The 21,991-nt window shown below is 40.3% G+C and overlaps 1 protein-coding gene across 1 annotated transcript in view; it reads right to left on the bottom strand.

Moving 5' to 3' along the window:
* Nucleotides 1-980: 980 nt before the first annotated feature.
* SETD3 (SET domain containing 3, actin N3(tau)-histidine methyltransferase) overlaps nucleotides 981-21,991 on the bottom strand; it is a 47,625-nt gene continuing 26,614 nt past the window's right edge. Inside the window, 7 exon segments of the mRNA XM_072427559.1 lie at nucleotides 981-5,059; nucleotides 5,717-5,877; nucleotides 6,780-6,865; nucleotides 7,602-7,768; nucleotides 9,632-9,706; nucleotides 11,827-11,941; nucleotides 13,988-14,046. Of these exon segments, the coding sequence (XP_072283660.1) occupies nucleotides 4,613-5,059; nucleotides 5,717-5,877; nucleotides 6,780-6,865; nucleotides 7,602-7,768; nucleotides 9,632-9,706; nucleotides 11,827-11,941; nucleotides 13,988-14,046 (1,110 nt within the window). The 3' untranslated portion in view covers nucleotides 981-4,612.

Genomic DNA, 21,991 nt, shown 5'->3' with positions numbered 1-21,991 from the left:
GCAGTTGAAATATACCAAGGGAGCGATTTTACCTTCCATTTGTAATACTATTCCACAAAGCTTAAGTAATTTTACACAAGGCGCCAGGTGGATTCAGTCTGCACAAAAGGCAATTATCATTATCTCCTTTAGCTCACAATCAGAAAAGTCTGGTAGGATATAACTTAGGTAAGAACTTTTCACTTCAAGTTCACTTGTGCCCCCGGTGAGTGGTTCTCTTTAAAACTGATCGCCATGGTCAAGTAAAGCTCCATCCAAAGTTTTTTCTCTTCCACTGTACTTCTGGAATGATACTTCTTCAGGTTTCAACATCATTGCATGGATGAGTATTCCTTCCAACACAATGCATCAAAAAAATGTTCCTGAACCATCTTTTGTAAGGTGTTGCAAAGAACCACCTTAAAATCATGGTGGAGAGTAAGCATGGTACAGTTGTGCGGACATAAAGAGTACTTTTTTTGTTGGCGTGCCACTGTTAGGTGAATAACACAGCGGTGCAAAAATATGAGGCCAGTGTAAAAATGTTGCCATCCTCCTGCGGCTGTTGGTAAGTTAAAAACAGAGAGATTTCAGGCTTACATGAACATTTTTGTAGTGCGTTAGTTTAAGTGCAGTTGATAGCATTTTCCAGGCAGCTTGTTGCCCTCTAAATGTTATGGATATGCATAACTTCCATGAACCACTGCAACACTCTGTTGTTGTCATGCATGCATCTGTTTTCCAATTGCTGAAGCTGCCCTTTGAGAGTGTACATGTTTTACTTCTGCTATGAATGTAGTTTTTATACATGAGAAGTTGGGGCAGAAAAAAGCCATCAGTATGAACTAAGCCCCATTAAAACTCCAGCTTGTTGAATCTGGGCTCTTCATTGATAACATATTTATTAGTGATATGTTTCACCAGAGCATTTGCAGGCAAGTTCCCTATAAATCACAAAACAGACATACAAACAAGCAAAGAGAAGGAACACAACATAACAATTTGTTCATGTCTCTTTTTAATGACGATTTTAGGGGGAAAAAAAGTAGCTCTGAAAATGTCTCGCTACCATAGGATCAAGAGGAGGCAAGAATCAATTCTGACTTTTCACTTGGGAGGTTTTACCCCAATAACCCTCAGCCCCTCCAAGACTGTACTGGTTAAAGCTTTGTGTGAACCCGTACAACGAACTCCCAGTGACTGAGCGTGCTATAATGTGATTCGCTGTCATAAAATATATATATATTAGTTTTTTTATATTTACACATTTATTAACTTAAACCAAGAACCTCTATCGCTACTTTGTGTCAGTGGCCAACATTTACAAGTAAACCTCAAACTAAAAATATAGAAAGTAAATATCCAGAGGTGATGAAAAAAAAGCATGGCAAGAAGATCAGTGATCCAGATACAAAAAAAGCTGAGACTAGAGGAAATGATGTTTTCCTGTAAGTTGGTCTTGGCTCTCCTCATTTGCTTCTATTAAGCCCTACTATTGGTCAACAAAGTCACAGGAAGTAGCTGGGTAAACGTAAACTTCCCAGGAAAGATAAATGTCTGCACATAACATCAGCTGCATTATGTGGATCTACTGATCACTCTAAAATGCAGTTTTTACTATAGGTAACCTTTGAAGAAGAGTTTATATGATCAGTTTGCTTTGCCCAGATTTGTGGCAGGTTTCATTTAGGGGAATCAGCTCCTGCATGAGAAGTCTTGGAAGAAAGCTGCCACCCACTCCGTCCCGGGAGTCTATTCATTGCAAGTTATATCACTGCACCAAAAGTAGAATGCAGAAAGGAATCAGAAGGTAGCAACTTTCTTTTGAGGATTCTCATACAGGTGGGTTACTATATAAAGATCTCAGACCTCATCTTTGTACATACATCTTCCAGAATAATGCAGCCAATCATAGGGCCTTGCTCTCAGGTAAAAAAATAACAATGAGCTGGGAGAAGTGTACATCTGGTGGAACCAGGTCCTTGCCCCTAGCTGGTGAGTTCTGGTAAAGGATCAATTGGACAGTCCTTGAAAATGGATTTTCAAATTGGTAAACAAAATTTTAAAAAAATGGATAACTGCGCTAGGTTTTGCACCCAGAAAGCAGCTGTACTTGCACCCGATTTACTTATGATTGCCATAGGTCACCTACAAGCTCTCCATGTAGTGTCTGCTGTGTTTCCACATTTTGGGCTACAGCCATTTACTTCAAAAAAAGATCAGAGCCCTTATATAAAATCAGGGCTGCTGGGTTGGAATGGACTGTCGCAGACACCTATAGAGCTAAACTAAAACTAGAGCTAAAGTACTTTACTCCACCCTTAAGCAGTCCATGTTAACCAATTAAACTTTTACAACTTTTAACTTTCTTACTTAAGCTGTTGAGCTGGGGCCTTCCTGTTAAAAAATCCTTTTATATACATAAAAATAGGTTAAATTTTATGTAATTTAATCAGTTTAAGTTAGGCAATGATTAGAGGACCCCAAGTCACCCGTCTACCATTCTGCTGACCATACACCCTAAAAGGAAAGGTGGACTATAGTTCCCAATCACAAATCCCACAAAACAATGTGGCTACCACCTATTGCTACACTTACTGTTAATCAGTTGATAGAAACTCACTGATGTAGGCTGTGTTGCCTAGCAGACCTAAAGTTAAACCTTTTATGCTTGAAATATGGTGGCTGCTTCTCTATACCTACTGAAATATTAACATGGCTTCTGAAATACTAACTTAAAACCATTAGGCTGGTAAGAAAGATAGAAATCAGAAGTCCTTATCTATGTATGTATTTTTGGATGTCAGTGACCCAAATTTTTGAAGCATCGCAGCAAACAACCAGCATTTCCTGAAGGGTGATTAAGAGAGCTTCTGTGCATGGAAAAATGAGCAGCATTTGCAAGCAGTTTTAAAGTTAACATTAGATTGAATAGGTCAGTTTTTTTCTTTCTCTGTTGACAGGCATTTGAAGACTCAATCCTAATGTCTTTTTTTCCTCTCCAGGATCCAGGGGCGCTGCTTCTATAGAGGTGAATTGAAACCATTCATCATTACTTATGCATGTGTTTTTGTTGCATGAAAAAAAAATGCATCACCACTTGCAAATGCATGATAAAGCCAAAGGGTTGCTGCCTGTTATTGCTGCCAGGCTCCTAGTTTTTGACAGTAAGCACCTGGGAGTGGTAAATCTGAACATGCCCTCTATGCTGCTCTCATGACAAGCAAAATGTAAGGAATAGATGTAAGTCCAGCTACGGACAATCAAATACTAAGGCAGCCTGTCAGCCCTCTTATCTCCAACCTAAATACAGGGAAGGAGCAGGGAGCAGAGGAGGGTCTGAGAACAGAGTGCCAATACTGACCTAAATAGTTTTAGTGCTTCCTTTGCAGGGTGATTGTTCCACAGTGCCTGCAAGTACATAGGCCAGTAATAGCCTAATAATATATAAAATATTTAAAGGAGAACTGTACTTTAATAGTGAAGTACAGTAATCATTTGTGCCCCTGCCTGTACATAACAAATGTAAATAGAATTCTGGAGCTGGGTTGTTTTATTAAGTAGATAAAAATGCAATGGCCTGCTGTGTTCTTGGCTCACATCTTCCTATGTAAACATGCAAGTGGGGTGGTACTGTGCATGAACCAACTTGAATGTAGACCCTGCACCCAAAGCCTGGTAGACTTTTGAGTTGGAACATGAGACTTGCCCTACACTAGGGCATTTACATAGGAAGAGGCATAGAAGGCTAAATGTAAAATTTCTACCCAATTGTATGGCCCAGATAGGAAGGCCAAAGTACAGGTATACTTTATCCATAGCCTGGCCACTGTTCCACTGACCAATTGTTTGCAAATTTCACAGACTCAAATTTCCAAAATCTTGAGAATCCTCAATGCCCATATTCTAGTGTACATGTATATATCAGTAGCATTACAGCTGTCTACAAATATATAATGGCACTCATGGGGCTCCATCAGATTTGTATAGAAAAATCACTATACCTGAAAGTGAATCCTGGTGAAAAGGTGAAGGATTTTTTTTTTTCTTTACTTTTGCTTTGACAAACTTTTATATTCTTCATACTATATGTAAACTTGTCATAAAAATGGCAAATCTAAATTTCTAAAAAATAAAATAAAATTAAAAAAAGTCAAGCAAATCTAATTTGTGAAAGTGTGAAATCCTTCTTGGAGGTCCAGGCATCTATCTATCTATCTATAACCCATGATTGTAAATAGTTTTTCCATTGTGTTTGCAAAAAGCATAAAATGGCTTGATAGATTAAATCTACCATCATATTGATTGTTGTCTATTCCTGCACTACTCTTTTTAGACAGGTACTCAAAAATGGAGGAAATAAAGGTCATTGCATTGCCCACAGCAGCTGAACACGTCCTAGCTGGCCATTTTCAATGTTCACAATGACAGCTGGAAACTGATTGGTGTCCAGAGACAACGCAAAACCTTTCCCTTTCCTCCAAGCACTCCTTTTAGGGTCAATGTTAAAAAAACAAAAAAAAAACAAAGCAGCAACATTTGCCAAAAATTAAAAAGTGAACACAGCAATGCAACTGCACTGTTTCAAAAACTCTGTATTACTTTCTAAATCTCCTTAAAAGTCAAAAATAGTTCACAATTGCACTTTAGCCTCATCGGTGCACTCTGCAGAAATCTCTTTGGCATTTTTGGTTGCTTCCTCCTCTGGGAGGACAGTAGCATTTTCAGACTTGGTCCCGTTGAGCAGAGAGTCTTTACCATTGACGTAACCGTTCTCTGTGAGTTCGGAGATGCTGAGGGCCTCTTGGATTTTGAGCTCCTCTGGATCAGCTTCTTCCTCGAGGTTTCTCAGCACCAGGGGAAGTTTGGAGTCTGATGCAGAGTTCTCCAAAAAGGGAGCGTTGCTTTCTTCGTACTTCGGGAGGGGATCGCCATCCTCTAGGCGTTTGCTGTACAGCTTGCGGTTATCAGAAGCACTTTTTACGGCTTTTTCCAAGATCTCTTTCTCTACGAGGCGCAGCTTGACGGCCATTGCTGCGTGAAGGGAGAGGTTCCCTTGCTGCAATACCTTTATATCCTCCTAAAAAGAATAAAGAATGTAAGAAATTGATTTTAACTACAACCTGTTTGTAACATCATATATAAAAGAAATCTTGATCTAACAATATCATCACCCTAGGGCATACCTGATGATCTGCCACACAAGTCCTTAAGGGTCCAACAACACAAGACAAAATATTAATATTTAATGTTTGATATTTAATATGTGAGAGCAGACTGAATGAACCACTCTTAAAAGTTTACTCCACCAGTTGACTCCTACTAAACACCTATCCTCATCTACACAACATGCATCATTTTGTGGTCCAAGAAAAGAACTAGAGGACTGTCCTAACTGTCTTAGGACAGCACAGGAAGTGTACAGAGGGCACAGAAAATATCTAAATTTTTAACCAAGAGTTTTTTTTTTTTGTTTGTTTTTTTTTACACTGAACAAAATGCTTTCAACTGTATTATTACAGATCAAAAGAGAATATTTTGATCTAGCATTCAATCACAGACAACCTGGATCAATTCATCACGCCACAGTTAACAGCCATATATTTTAATGAGAAAGCAGCATGTTGACCCGAACTGTTTGGCTGTTTAAAAGGATTAAAAATTGCCCCATACATGTGTTGTCTAAGCAAAATAGCAGTTAGTACATGAAGCCAAGTACAGAACATTGAGAAATCACCTCTATGGTGGTCCTGTAGGTCTTCAGTAGCAGTGAAGCTCTCGCCTCTAGGAAAGTCCAAAGCTTGATCTCATTGTCCCAACTGACTGGAAATTCACTGTTCCCCAAGGTGAAGATCTTATCGATTGCATGCTCTCCAATCAAGTGTTCCTTCAGTTCATCTGGAAGAATAGAAAATCATATGTAAAATTATAGGAAACTTCATTTAAAAAAAAAAAATCGGTCACCGTGGTCCTCAAGAGAGTTTTGGTGGTCATCAGCTCTAGCCAGGGCACCCCCAGCGGGGTCAGAAGGACATCCCTGCTGGGAGGACACACCAGCCAGAGCCGCGGACCATGTTCTTCGTACAGATCGCACAGTCAGTGCGGTGGGCGGGTTGTGTCTCTGGACAGACCTGCGATGGAAGAGTGGGTGGGTTCTGGCATCATGACGTCACTATGGGGAAAGTTTCTTCCCCTTTGAGTGACACACAGCTCTCCGCACATGAGTGGTCTGGAGCCCGTAAGTTATTTAGGTGAATACCCACCTATCAAGGTGTATTTTATATCTGCATAACATCTCCCAGAAGCCGTCCAACTTCATGTATCAGGGCTAAGGGCTCTTGATAGAAGTCTGTTCGATAAAAAAGTGCCTTGTACTGCTGAGCACTAAGACTCGTTTCAGGTCACCCTTGCCTTGAGTGACAATAGAACAATAATAATTGGAGCGAATGCATGCACATTTGATAAATGCCGGCTGCACAGTTTTCATGGTCATTTTGTAGGTCCAGACATGAAGAAGAAAAAGTTAATGCATATGTTTGCATAGCATTCTGAAGAAGCAGGTAAAATGCAAATGGCCAGCAGTTTCCTCTTCCCAGTATACTTGTTTTGAGTACACCTGGAAACACCTGCGGATGCTCCAACACTGTACCAGGCAACAAAAATGGCATAAGCCATTGCAATTTCTTAACCCATTTTACCAAAGGTTAACAGTGCAGCATCAGTGTGCTTCATGGAAAGATTTTGAACAAGAACGACGTACCAGCTAATAACAAGCTCCTTTGACAGTTTAGACATCTCACCTTCACTCATGCAGAAGACTCTCAGGAAGGCCAACAGCTGAGCAGATATAGGAGGCTCTGTGACATGAAGGGCAAACACACTGGACCTGTAAACAGGCAAAATTTTTTAGTGTCAGACAGAGAACAACTGGAACAACCCTTAAAATCACAAAACCAGCTTGGTGGCATGAGACATCATTTGGCTTACTGTGCCCTGTTAGCAATTATGTAAGTAGTGGAGCTTAAATGGCTGATCCTCCCTATAACAGGAGGCCGATATCAAAGGAGATTTACATGCTTATGCTAGTTGAACATACAAAAATATTTTTTTCTTTTTTGTGCAGGAATAATAAACTCAGGTTTTCTTTATCTTTCCAATGATCAGTTTTAATGTAAAACTGTATTTTGCTCATGCACGGCAACAGGGTAATCTCAATGCCGATTTTCACTGAATATATTACCTCCCTTTTGCTTACCTTGCAGTTTCATTAAACCAGTAAGAAAAAAAGGAAAGTTGGTGCACAAATACTGTAATATATGGATGATTTGGGTGGAGTTAGAGGGAGTAAAAGTTAGATTTAATGACGGCAAGGGAGGGGATTTATGAAGGGTGTTGTAATACAGATTTGGTGTGGCATGTTAAAATTATTATACCAGCGGGAAGCAATTGAGAAGGCAAGAGGGTGCAGAGAACCTAGGGAATATCACCTCACAAACATTTCACCATGCCTTATTACAGGAAAGATTCTTATCAGAGAGGTTGGTTGCTCCCACCCTAAAAGTCAGCACTATGGCAAGGTTAGTGACACAAACTTGGAAAAAAAGGACACAAATTCCTCTTACGTTGGGATGCCAGCTCGGGCCAGGACCTCGGCCTTCATGGCATACAGCCTGTCGCTCTTACTGACGCCCAGCTTTATCTTCACCCGGTCGTGAGCATTGTTTTCAAAGAAGAATCCATTGTGGATGACAAACTCTGCGTTTGACCGAGTCCCGTAAAAAATGTAAATCTGCGTTTGGACAGAAAAAGAGATGAGATAAAAAAGCATTCCAAAGTAACGGAGAGGATAAAATATATTTTCTGCATTTGGACAAGAGTTACCCACTGCTCTGTTTATACAACCAGGATAGCAAAACAATTATTATCTGTCTTTCACCCCGTAAAAGTGATTGTGTGGTTTATGTGCTAGGGAGACACTGATTCGATCCATAAAAGGTTATGTGATGTTGGCAGGCTTAGACAAGCAGATACCGCTAACGACTTGCGCAGGGGAGGCCTGATCCATGCACTGGACAGCATGTTAAAGGGACCAGGCTACATAAATGTCACACTAAGTTTATGGAAATAGAAACTCAACAATGGATTGTTAGAATCCAGTACTAACTGCCCCAGCACCAGATAAGGTAGGTATGCTTCTGTGGGGTACACTTATATGTTAGTTTGCATTAGTTTGAAATTTTGGTCATGATTGGGCTTAAAGTGAACTTTTTAAACAGCCTTTTAAAATCTGATTGTACAGGCTTACCAGATTCACATTGACATTGCACAAAGGGCTGCACATACATGACAATTACTGTAAATCTATAGACATCAGCTTTAATAAAAGCGTATGTTCAGCTGGAAGGAAGGAGGGATGGGAAACAAAATGATCCTGGGAGAGATGGGGGCAAAATTAGAGTGGGCACAAGAGAGAAAGGAGCAGGCGAGCGTGTGCAAGAGAAGGGGCGAGCGAGTAAAGGAGCAAAAGAGCGAAAGCCAGCAAAAGAAAAAAAATGTTTATTGTTAAAAAAAAGGTTAAAAAGACAGAAAGAGAAAATAGAAAAGAAGAAATAGAAATAAGGGGTGCACAAGGAGAACAAAAGTGAAAAAAGAAAAAATCTGTGAAAAAGTTTGTGGAATACATGAAGTTCTCATAAATAAACTGTTTTGTTATGTGTAAACTTTAGTGAGTTCAATGTCTTTGGATGTAAACATCTCCATTCCTTTGTTTGCCATACAAAAGGATATTATGTTTTACTATACAATGCAGTGAATAACATAACACTTAACTGATTGACCTTAAATTGAAAGATAAACCAAAACACATTTTAACTGAATAGTTTTGGACAGAGAAGTCTAAAGATTAAAAGGAAGGGTAAAGTGTTTTTATATGTCACGGGCATGGGATACTTAGGACGCATAGTCAAAATGGCTATTAATGATATGCTCGCCAGTTATAAATTTCAAAAGTGTTTTTGGAGCCTTATAAATCTGCAGCTTTAGTTTAAACCTGTTGATCCTGCTTTAAAAGGCCCTTGTTCAGACGCTTCCCGATATGGAAAATGCTCACCCAGTTGTCACAAATACCCCTACAAAAACAAAAAACTATGGCGGCTCTAGAGACTACAAGCAGCCCAGGTCTTCCCTGCCACTAGGAATCTGGTCCAGAGAAATGATATAAATAAGAAAGTGGCTGCAAGACGGATGTAGAAAATCGGCATCCTTTACAATGCAAAAACAGTAAAAAGTAGTTTTTACAAAAAGGAAAACTTTCAATTCTTTATGTTGCATTAACATACTAAATGTCACTCAGTTAAGAGTTTAGATCGGTTTTATATGTACATTTATGTTTTGATGCTGCTGTTATCATTGCTTTTTAAGGATAATTGGCTTACTAAATCACAAGACGTGGACAGATTTTTCCCGCTAACACATAAAGGGGAATTTTCCATCAGGTTATTTATAAACAGATGTATGTGAATATTCTTGGGCCCTATAAGAACCCACAGTAGTAATTATTCAGGCTCTCTGTAGACATCTCTCAATTGCCCTACGGCTACAAACTCACAATGTGATTCTTAATTCACAAATGGTCTTCTCTGCCGCAGCTTACCTGTTCTCCGGCTTTAAACTCCTGCAATGCCACGCACTCGCATTGGTCATCCTCTAAATTATAACCGGTAGTTATCTGAAAAAAAAAAAGAAAAAAAAGAAGAGGGGGGGGAAGAAAAGTAATGAATAAAGATTTCAACTCATTAGATACTATTTTACCTGCAGCGAGATTGTCTCTTTAGACGGCATGAAACATTAATGAAAATCATTCAACGTGCGACTCTGTTCCACCTGACGTGACAGGTTTGGAGCTGAATATTTTATGAAACCTACTGGGGATCACAAACACGCCGTATTAGGAGAAGCAAAACTGGGTTCTCATTTAACACCTGCTTGCTGCAGTTGTTCTGCTGAAGGTGCCAATAGTATGGGGAGGATGGGTGGAAGATGGGGATTCTTTTACCAGACTAAAGAGATTTCACAATAAAGTGGACCTGTAATGAGAAAGGACCGTTCCACCCTGCAGAATTATTTCTGTGCTGTTCCTTCTTGGCAGGCTTGGAAAAACATAAAAAACTCAGTTTAAAATTTTTTTTCTGAACTGTAACCAGTACCTAACATTGAAAAAGAACTTTGATATGACTGTGTTGCTACTAAAAGGCTCTCCTGCAAAGAAAATGAACTCTGTGGCCCGTTTTGCAGATCTCCACTTATTTCAAGCAGCACCGCAGCTTTAAAATTATTACCTGACACTTCCAGGAGTCTCAGATGCCTAATCTTTCTCTGCGCTCCCCTTCTACCCTAAACTGCCACCCGGGCCCCGTCAAAAACCTGGTAACCATAGTCATGTGACTCCGTCAATGAAGTGCTCCGTCCTGTGCTTTTCTATTTAATAAAAACTTCAGATTGAATGGTAATCTTTTAAGCACTAAGGCTTTTATAAGGAACAATCACATGAATACTGATTAGAAAAGGCCCTTAATTTTACCGATCAGGCTAGCTTACTATTGATAAATGCAGATCAATATTCAAGAAGTGTTTTTTTTAGGATCAAGGAAAGTATGGTGAAGAATACACCTTCTGTTATTGTCATCTGTGACTCCATTGGGGAGATTAATCTGTCTTTTTGTAGTGTTAACCATGAAAGTGAGGGGGATTCCACAACTTTACAGTTTTCTCTAGAATCCCCAAACCTACCAATGAGGACAACTGTCTGAAAAACCAGTTACTTTAGGAGATTTTCTCTAACTTACCGTTGCATCTCCAAAACAGAAAGTGAAGGGAAGTCTCCCCAAAAGCACAGAGACCAAAAAATAAACTTGTAAAATTGTATCTATTCCCTACTTTAAAAATTAAAATTTACAACACCTGTCCAAAATTCATACTTGCAAAAATTTTAGTGCTGAAAAGTTATGATGTGCCTACAATTTTTTTTCTCCGTGGGTTGTTACATTCCTCCAAGATAACTGGCCAGTCCCTATCCAGAAACAGGTAATCAGGTCAGCAATTCTGACTTCACATACTGCCTGCTTGTTCTGGTTTAGAGGTCCAATAGGTAGGAGAGCAGATAGTCAGCATGACATCCAGGGTCGCAGAAACGTCTGATGATGTTTGACAATTCCACACAGGCATTTCTCTTGATATTTTCATTTGTTGTCTAATCTATTACTGATTGACCTTGTTAGTTTGTGTGCTGCTAATTAGCTTGGCCCTAAACACTTAACGAATAGTAGCACAAAAATCGGTCACAAGTTGAGACATCATTGTACCTCATGAAAGGTCTAAAAGTGTATAAAGCAGCCAATCAGAATTTGACTGTTACTTCCAGCGCTGCTTTGAAACTTACTGGTTGATAAGGCAACACAAAAACTTTCCAAACCTTTGGGGCTCATTATAAAAATGTGTAGTAAATATTAAAGTAAAAAAATAAACTCCCTACAGAGGGCCAGTTCGCTATGTAACAATGTTGTAACAGTCACATCATGGCTCTTACAGATCTGAGCTTAGGACAAAGTAGAGGAACCCTGCATGACAATACAAAATGTAACGCTGCATTATAACAAGCTGCACAACACAGCTCTGCTAGGAAAGTTATTGGGTATTAAAAAACAGCAGAGATATCGACATATATATATACAGGGAGGCAAGGGACATCCTACATATCAATGGGTCTAAAGAGCCAGCATTTTTGTATTATATATCAATATTACAATAATAATACTAGTGCTCACTAACGTAGTGAAGAGCATCACTTACCAAGCCATTGGTGTGGTTACACATGTCCCACAGTGGAATTAATGCCAAAGTCACCCGTGAACCATCCTCAGTGGGGATTTGATTCTGGCGCGTCATGACTGAGGACACGGCCCATCTGCACCCAGGAAAACACAATTTCATAAATGTCTGATGATAGGATAACAAGTCAAATCAAATAAGAGTTGCAATTCATTAAAAGACAAATAGATTGATAAAATATTCTTGTAGTCTTCATCAACATAAAAAAGTCTGCCATTGCCTGAGTGCATAAACGTTCTGCAGCAATAAGCCTGCAATCTGCAGGTCAGTGAGACCCAAACTTACCTAAAGTCAAAATATGGAGAAAGATGAAAGTGTGTCTTTTTGCACCCTCTGACCACAGTTAGTCAATTCTCTCTGACTGTGGAGGGATGTATAGTCAGACAGATTTCACGCTACCGTTTTCTCTATTGTTATAGCAAGGTAGAAAAGCTAACCTCAAACCTGCAAACTATGAACCAAAACAATATACATTCTGACTTTGCTGATCTGCATACCTAATTCTAGCCAGTGTAAAAAGCATTGTGTCCAAGCAATAAGCACCTGGCACTTTTAGGAGGTCACAGCAGAAGCCCCCTTATTTCCCTCATGACAGGTTAACTTTAAAGAAGATTTGAACTTTTCAGTACAATGACACTTTAAAATTATCCAATGACAGGCCAAATGCCTTACCTGCCTATGAGTGCTACTCTAAATTCTTCAATATGTGGCCTGCTTAAACTCTCCTAGCTAAGCACTGCTTCCAATTCTATGGCATCACTGGGATAAATGTCAGGAATGAAGTGAGAAAGTGGCAAAGAGTAGAACCCAGTGGGTAGACTTTAGTGCATCAGTTTTGCATTTTGCTGGTGTCCTAGTAACTACTGGTACTGTACAGTGGCATAAAGTGGTGACTCTATCAAGTTTAGGCTGCACAGGTAATCCAAATAGCACATCTATATGTGCAGTCACAAGGTCTCAAGAACTGGAGACACCAGGAGATGGGCCTATACACAAGGATTGCTGGACAGAGCCATAGGAAGGCAATAACCCAGCTGAAGACCCGGTATCTTCGTCTTCGACTAGTTGCATTTTAGAACATTTAGTGATTTTCATGTATGCAACTAGATTGTGTAAATAAAATCTTAACTCTATAGGTACATATTTCAAAAGGCCAAAACCTCACTCACTTACCTGTGCGAGGTAACACATTATAACCTTTAGAGAAGGTTATAATGTAGGGCGGGGGTGTCCGACAGGTGGATGGCGATCTACCGGTAGATCGCAAAGGCAATGCGAGTAGATCGCAGGGCCCTGCCTTCAAAATAATCTCTACCACGCACAGAAGTTATTAGGTCCAAGTTTTTATTGTTGACAGATCATTTTGACCTGGTCATTTTAAAAGTAGCTCTCAAGCCAAAAAAGTGTGGGCATCCCTGATGTAGGGATTAGGCCAGTGGTTGCCAACCTTTTCGGACCGGCAGACCATAAATTTATTGGTTCTAGACCGCACATGCGCGGGGAGCTTGGTGTCACTCAAAGGGGAAGAAATGTCCCGTTTAGTGATGTCATGATGCCAGAACCCGCCCACTGTCCCATCGCAGGCGCTGCAATGGAAGAGTGGGTGGCTTGTGTTCAGAGACACAACCCGACTACTTCCCTAAGCCTGTGATCTGTACGGGAGACATGGTCTGCGGCTCTGGCCGATGCATCCCCCCAGCGGGGTCCTTCTCCTGACCTTGCTCGGGGGTGCACCAGCTTGAGCCGCGAACCACCAGTCAGTAACTGACTTACATTATCTGACCCTACACTATAACCTTCTCTAAAAACTCACATTAAGTACTTTGACTCTTTAATACTGATACCCTCCCTCCATAACATTTCTTTATAACATTTCTTTGCTTTTTTTTTCCCTTACTTCTACTACTTTAATATTTTGTGTTAACTGACACGAGTGTGCGAAAGGGGTTTTAGCTTATTGAAAAATGTACCTATGCAACTACACTATTACATTTTTATATCCTACTGGCGTTCAGTAAACGGCAAGGACTGTCTAGCTCATTATACCAGCTCACAAAGTGGGAAGCCAACTTCCCACTTTGTGAGCTTTTACAAAGTGACAGAAGAAGAAAAAACAACCAACCTGTAGTCATCAAATGTGAAAGCATCCTTTAGGGGCAGCTTGCTGGCATTAGGATGAGTCTAAAGGGAAAGAAAGAAAAAAAGCCATCAGAATACAAGGTGCAAAATTTCATCACTTTCCTTCCTAACCGATCCTAACAAGAGCCAAATGAAGCGGGAGGTGCCCGGCGATGTAACGCAGGGATCATCATGCTATTATGTTCTCATACATCAACGTCAACTTAATTTGTTGTGCCCAGCAGCTTCCATTAATCTGCGTCTCCGGATTCTGAAACGGCAACTCGCAGGCAGCGCAACTTTAACGATATAAGGTGGACGCTGCGGACAGGCAAGCGGCCATCATTTATACATGTCAGCCAGGAAGCAAGAATTAATTAGGCATTTCAGCTTACGCTCTCTAAACAAATGTTTCAAAGAGGGATTTTTTTTATTCTCTCGCCCGTTCCCCTCAGAAATTTTAATTTTCAATTTCACACTGTGGCAGGCATCGACGTATTAAAGGGATCGTTCAGATTTCCTTTGTCGCTTTATTCTATGGTCAAGGAAATTAGCAGTTGTTTTTGTTGGGAGACGCAAAAGTCAGTGGTTTTAAAGTGTACAAGTAGCGGAAGTGTAAGGAGGGTCACGGAATGGCCAACTCAAGTGTGGCTTGCATCTGTGCAGGGATGGCAGCCATATTGAAAGAAGCATTGGTCAAAAATCCTTACAAAATGATGGTCATTACTGGCCAACACTGAAACCATTGCCATGCTAGAATAATGTATGTTCTGGGGGCGCTGATGTACCTTGGCATACCATCAAAAGGCTTATAAAAATGGGACAAAATATAAAAAAACATAATGGTTGACCAATGCAAATATTCTCTTTGGCTTTGAGAATGAACTGCCAGTACATAAAAGGCAGAATCAGCCTCGTTGTTATAGACAACGGAGGAATTTCCAGGCATAATTCAGGCTGGGCGATTGCTGCAAATCAGTTCAATGGAGTGTAGCATGTAAGAGTAATTATTCACCAATTATAGAATATTGCACTGCAACCCAGTTTATGATGATTGCAGAGAGGCTGCTCAACAGGGAAACAAAATTAACAGTAGCTGACCGCTAGCACATTGTTATATTAAAAGCGTCTGCAATGGCGGACACATTATTTTGCATTAAATCGGGTCAGGATGTACTGATGATTGGGGTTGGCGGACGGGATAAAAGCCACCATGACCATTAAAGCTCAGCTGTTTACAGGCCAAGAGGATGCCAAATCGGGGCTCTTAATGAGGAATGAGCAAGGTCCATTCATGTGTCATCAGAAAAAAGATGTTATTTTTCATTCTTTTCAGGTATGTTGTGTCACAACAGGGTGATCCAATGTCATACAAATTGAATACAATTACCCAAGCCTAAATTTAATTAGTAGAAGAAAAGAGACAAAGATGGCTTTTTTGGCAATAAAAATAAAGGATATTTTACTCCAAAAAGATTTGTTACATATCCATACCTAGACAGAGTACTATTATGCTAGAAAACATATAGTGAACCAATGTTTAAACATCACTTATGACATTTGTAATTCCTATCTAAATTAGCCAATGCGTTTCGCTCAATTGCTTCCTCACAGGATTCAGAGACTAAGGTTGGTAATTATTATTTGGTAATTATGTAGATTGGTATGTAGAAGAGGGGTTAGTCCACTAGGTAATGGAGTGTAGAGTTCTCAGTTGATATGGTAGGAATCCCTCTGGGGTCAATACAATTGTTCATTTCCAAATAGTGAATACTTAGGTAGGGATAGAATCCCCAATACTAGATAGGAAAGTTCTTGGATACCATTGTTGGAGCTTTTTAGGAGGGATGAGTTCACGATTTCAAGGTGAACTGTACAGATGTCAGTATTGAGGCACCTATACCTGGTAAATTAAAAAAGAGGAGCGAGAACTCGAAATTTTCACTTGAGAAAAAGTGCTTTCAGATAGTACTACATAACGTTGGTGGATAATGGGAAGGTTGGGATACCAGCAGCCAGCCTCAAAAGCGAAACGCGTCGGGTTTTGAGACAAGAATTACAAATGTCAATATGATCCTATGTGATGTGTAAACATTGATTCACTATATGTTTCCTAGCGTAGTAGTACTATGTCTAGTGGAGGATATGTAACAAATTTTTTGGAGTAAAATATCCTTTATTTTTATTGCCAAAAAAGCAGTCTTTCTCTTTTTTATTATTACTTATCAGATTCATTTTAAAAGGAATTTGCAATGACTCTAAGTAAATGTAAAGAATCTGATGCCAAGCCCTACACATGCTGCAGACAGCACTCTGTGATTAAAGGAAAGGCCAGTTACGTTGCCAGTTTCCCACTCCCCCCACCCCATTCTTCACCAATTCATTTATTTGAATGGGGATTTGCCTGTTTTGGAGTCCAAAAGCAAAACATAGCACACATTGTAAAACACATAGCTGTACCCAGTCTTTTATAGGCAGTGATAAGAACAATAAGACCAAACCACTGCTTTCCTAATGGATCCCAAAGCCCTGCCATAAAGCCGGTTAGCAGCCACTGCAGTGGCAGCCAGCATGATTCCACTTTAAAACTCTTTATTGGATATCAAGATTTCTTTAAATAAATAAAGGCTTTGAAAACTAAAAAACAACAACTACCCCACGCAATGCAAAAAACAGTATCGATGTTGCTTACTTTTCCCTCGCTGGCACTGTTATCCCGAATATGCCAAAGGCCTGTCCAGGTGTAATAGTCTGTGCCCGTTGCAGACCATACTCTTTGTTGTGAATTCATCACAACATTGCAAGGCGCAGAGGACCCCGCTGCTGGACAGCCAATAGGAAGTGACCCCCACTTTGAAGTCCAAAACTTGGGAGCTGGTCAGAAATGTGATTATGGGGATAAGAATGGTATTTCACTTTTTTGGGGTTACTTTAGTGCAGCTACAATGATTAGAGATGTTTTTCTATGCAGGATAACACTGGAAGCCTTAAGGAAGCCACTTGGGTATTGATGCAAAGTTTTCAGCTGCACACACAGCTTCGATGGAAGCCCTCATGAAGAAGGCCTGGGAGAGACCAAATACTGACAGGATCATGAAACTTGCCATTGCTGACCTTATAATACAGGAGTCGAATATAAATCAGTACACCTAGCCTACGTTCCTCATTTCTTTAAAATGGCTGGACCAGGATAATGCCAGTGACCTGGCGTCTTTTAGAAGATGGAGGCAGACAATGGCGGCCTACACACATCATCAGTAGGCATGTCCATTTAAAACTCTTGTAGCTAACAGCACAGGAGTAAAAAATACCATTATGGAAATAAAAAGAAAATCTATTTGGAGACTTTTCAAGTACATTTTCTTGCCTACCCTTGTCGGGCCAACAAAGGATATTGGGAGCTTCAAAGGATGCGGCTGCGTTCTTGTTATGCTGCAAAATGTAATCAAACACTTGGGCATGGCTGAGAGAAAATGTGAATACGCGGGGAGGCCTCCTACCACTGCTAATGAAGCCCCCGTGTTGTCCCCAGTTTTACTTCTGATGCATTAGCATCTCAAGTGCAAGGTAATTTATCATTGCTCACTGTAATGTACTCGCTGGCACTGCGTGCAGGACAGTAGGGGATGAGGTAAAAGTGGCTCAAACTATAAATCAATTATGAAACAAAAGCCGAGGCTCAGCGAGCAATTTGAGGAAAATTATACACTGCACGACTGCCAATTGGGTGGGAAATTTCCGTGGCTTTTCCTCCCCCTCCGCGCGTAACCCTTTCCATGCTGCCTCGTTAAAAGTCTCCCGGGCCTGCCAGCTTGTGAGGGATTGCTACTCCTAGGGGCTTAAAGTAGCACTCTGGGGGGAAAAAAAAAAGACATATGATGCAGTCTGCCACTGGAATGATTTTTATAAAACCTCCCAGAAAGATTTTTATTGCCTGTTGATCCTAGCAGTTCAGCCATTTTTTTTACCTTTTTAACAGGGTGACAGTACTGTTTCTGGTGAAGGGAAATTGTGCAGCATTGTTGTCACTAAGATGGGGTACTCTTAGAATGATATGTAGTTTTTATACAGACTTTTTTTAAAGCTATGTGGGAAAAACCTGTAGGTGGGTGGCAGCCCCTGTATTGTGACCCAACTTTACACTATGCACCAAAAAACAGCCGGGTGGTTACTGAAAAGTGCTGGGTGGTGTGCCCAGCTAAACAGGGCTGGGGGAAGCTGTGCCCGCAAATAGGAGGGTGCAGAGGGCAAAGGACTAGTATTGTCTGAAAACTCCCTGAAGCTATCTTTCCCCCATCACCACCTTACTTTGCCTTGTTATGCACTGTGTCTGTGTGGATGAGGCCATCTTGGTAAAGCCAGGGCTTTGCTTTTTAATGGCAGAGCACACAGCACGAATAATGAGCTGCAAATTAGTGGCATCACCAAATTAGCAATCAGCGAACAGAGTGTGGGAAATCACACAATGCACATATATTATAGAGTACAGTTGGCATAGGAGTGTCTAGGCTCCTGAATGTACCAAGAAGTGCATTATATTTAGGAGAAATACCATACAATAAGGTTCATAAATGTAAATGCCCCCATAGTGCGTGCAGATGATCTTTACTTTTCGAGTTAGGTTCTACTTAGGGACATATAGATCCATGACAACTCATATAGCACATCTCCTAGCCATGCAGATAGGACTGCACAAGAGTAAAGGGCAACCATGGGAAAAACATTGCACTATTACCTGTAGGTGATTATTACCAGCCGTTATAGTATTCAGTAAATAAAATTTCTTATTTTATTTCATGTTTTTTTCTCTCCACATTTAAATACAGACCAAGCAATGGGGTTGGAATTTACAGGGGTTTAGACAAGCCATATAACACTGTCTAGGGTGCTTACGGCCACATCAATATGGATGTGCCCGATCTCATAAGTTAGGCAGGGTTGGGCCTACCAGTGAGTACCAGGTGCTGTAGGCTTATGTCCACAGGGTTTTATATCTGGGATATGTTTACTTCCCTAGTGGTCTTTTTTCAACCTGACCTACTATGTAACTATGTAATGGCTATGCTACGGCCACAAAAAAACTTTTACAATCCACACAACCAGGAGTGTCCGATCTCCTACCACAAGCTTTGATCCCTGACCCCTTCTTCACTGGATATTCTTTAGGTACAGATAAGTCAGTACAATGTGATTTCCACACAAGGAAAATCTTCAAACTCCATGTCAAGGGAATGTCAATGGAAAACAATTCCAGAGACTGATCCTTGCACACATGGATATATTAAAGCAGCGTTTCTAAGCATTGCGGGTGGAACTCTTGAAATACCTTTCAGGTAATCAGGGAACCCCTGCTATGAATACTATATGCAGAGCTCACAGTATATCAATGTAGTGGTTATTGGGAAGAATGCCTCATATATTGCTGGCCATTGGGAAGAATGTCACAGATAGCACAAAAGATCATTGGTGTCAGTTAAACGGAGAGACATACACTGCTCATTGCTCAAGGAACACCTAACAACCCCTGGAGGAACCTTGAGATTCCAAGAAAGCCTGGTTGGTAAACACTGCCTTAAAGTTTACTTTTAAGGTACACAAATGTCAGACATTTGGAACTTTTTAATGTCAGCGTGTGGCAGGAACCTGAAAGGGAAACCTCACCATTTGTAGTAAATTTGTACTAAAATCTGACAAAGGTGCCAGGAGTTCACTACCCTACCTTGCAAAGTAAACAAAAATTGAAGTTTCTGTATAACCCAAAACTTGTCCTACAAATGCTAGATCTCCGGGTCCTCAGTTGATGGAACGGATAAAAAAACTTTGAGTTGCTAGTGTACAAATCAGATGTCTACGGTTGTTCCTGGTCAGTGATCCAAAGTATTAAAGCCTGGGACATTCTTGACCAAACTACACCGACATGTGACTGAGAATTATAGTGTGCTCATTATACAAAGCTGGCACTACCTGCAAGTGTTACCCCCAGGCCCAGCAGGGGCAAAATATTATAACATGCATCAATGTAGTTCTGAGTCTATTAGCAAGTTTAACAATGGCCTGCCCTATACTGTTCCTATAACACATTTCCTCTAAAATCAGACTATATCAATCCATCCTTCTGGCTAATATTGGTTCAAGCTTTTGTATATGTGCACACTGAGATCTTCTTTGTCCAGACACCTTTGATAACAAATGTAGGATTAAGCCAAATGGTGTATACATTATTCAACTCATTTATTGCTTTTTTTTTTTTTTTTTTTAACGGACTGTACGGTGTTCACACAAAAACAACTTCCTGTTTTTTAAAAGAGGTCATTTTTTATGGCTGCAGAAGGGGGGCCGTTATGCAAATTAATTAAAATTTCACATATGTCCATGTACAAGAAAACATTTCCAAAAAGAAAAAATGCAGAAAGGGAATAAAGAAACATTTCACATATCTGGTGCTTTACTGCCCTCTAGTGCTAAAATATCACATTTACAGACAGCAGAAAACTTATGCCAGGGGTTTTACAACCGGGGTTCTTCGAGAGTTTGCTGGGGTTCCTTGAGCAAATAAGCAGTTTGTGCCGCTCAGCTCAGTTTAGGGGACACCAATTATCTTTTTGGCTATCTGTAAGATAGACATTCTTCCCAATAGCTAGCAATGTAAGAAGCATTCTCCCACTAACCACCATACTATCGTACTGTGAGCTGTGGATATAGTAATTATTGACCTGAAAGCCATTTTAAAGTTCCCCCATAGTAAAAAGGTCAAGAAAGACTGCTTTATGCCATCAAGCAAAGGAACCCTGATTACGAAGGGAAAGATTCACCACTTTTCCCAAATTTATTAAAATATAAACAGATTTTGTACTGTGGTGATCATTTCCATCATTCCTATACTGTATGTGTGGCAATTAGAAGCGACTGCCAGGTTTGGAAGGGACGTAAATGGTCCATTTGCCTTCATTGTAGCAACATGTGCTACTTTGGAAAAAAGAGGCGTTTGCTGCAAAAATGGTGATCGTGTTTGGGGGAGGAAAAAAAAAAAAAAGACATCATTGATCTCCTTTTTTTCTTCTGGAGATTGTTTCTAAGTGAGCATCATATCAGCCGGTGATAACACAATAATGCAGATATTTTTGTACAATCAATAACACTTTCCCAGCAATCTGATGGACTGTGTTTCTATAAGTGTGCCCCCTACCTTTTCTTTGTCATATTGCAGCACCTTTTCTTGTACAGGAAGTCCCCAGGTTACATACGAGATAGGGACTGTAGGTTTGTTCTTAAGTTGAATTCGTATGTAAGTCGAACAGGTAGATTATTTATTAAATGCAGTTAGGACAGATGTTTGTCTCAACATTTATTAGGCAGTGTGGTGTCAGTTACCGTATAAAATCCTCACTGTAAGTTAATTACAAACAAAGCAAAAACAACTTTATGGAGCCTAGACATTCATTAACTTCTGGAGCAAGCTGTGCTTTGATATGCAAAAAAAAATTGCAGAGTTTGTCTTGGTCATTAAGGAATTACAAGATGTTACAGACCAGCCCAGCTCCTAAAATCACCCACAACCTCAGCTGGGTATAGCAAAAGATTTTTTCTGCAAGTCATGCAAACTGCCCCTCCTCCCCTCCCCCCCTTCAAGCCTACATCATGCACAGGACAAGCAGGAAAGCCACGTTCGTATCTAGGAGACGTCCGCATGTCGGATGTCCTTAACCTCCTTGCAGTTAAGCCCGACCTTCGCTCGGGCAACATTTTTTATATTCATATTATCTACTAGAACCCTGTTCGGACATATTTCTGTAAGTTACAGGTCTACAATTTAAAAAAAATTTCATGAAAAACAGTGGATCACTTTTGGTACAGAAATCTAGACCTCAGTGTAACGCTTAGGTGGTTAAACCGGGGACTACCTGTATAGCACAATTTGTTTAATCGCATTGCATTCATGGATGGATGGATGACTGTTAAGCTGGCCATACACATGGCAGTTTGATCCAGCAATGCTACTTTCAATTTT

The sequence above is a fragment of the Pyxicephalus adspersus genome, chromosome 12 (assembly GCF_032062135.1).
Source record: "Pyxicephalus adspersus chromosome 12, UCB_Pads_2.0, whole genome shotgun sequence".
Classification (NCBI taxonomy): domain Eukaryota; kingdom Metazoa; phylum Chordata; class Amphibia; order Anura; family Pyxicephalidae; genus Pyxicephalus; species Pyxicephalus adspersus.
This window is presented reverse-complemented; position numbering and strand designations above follow the sequence as displayed.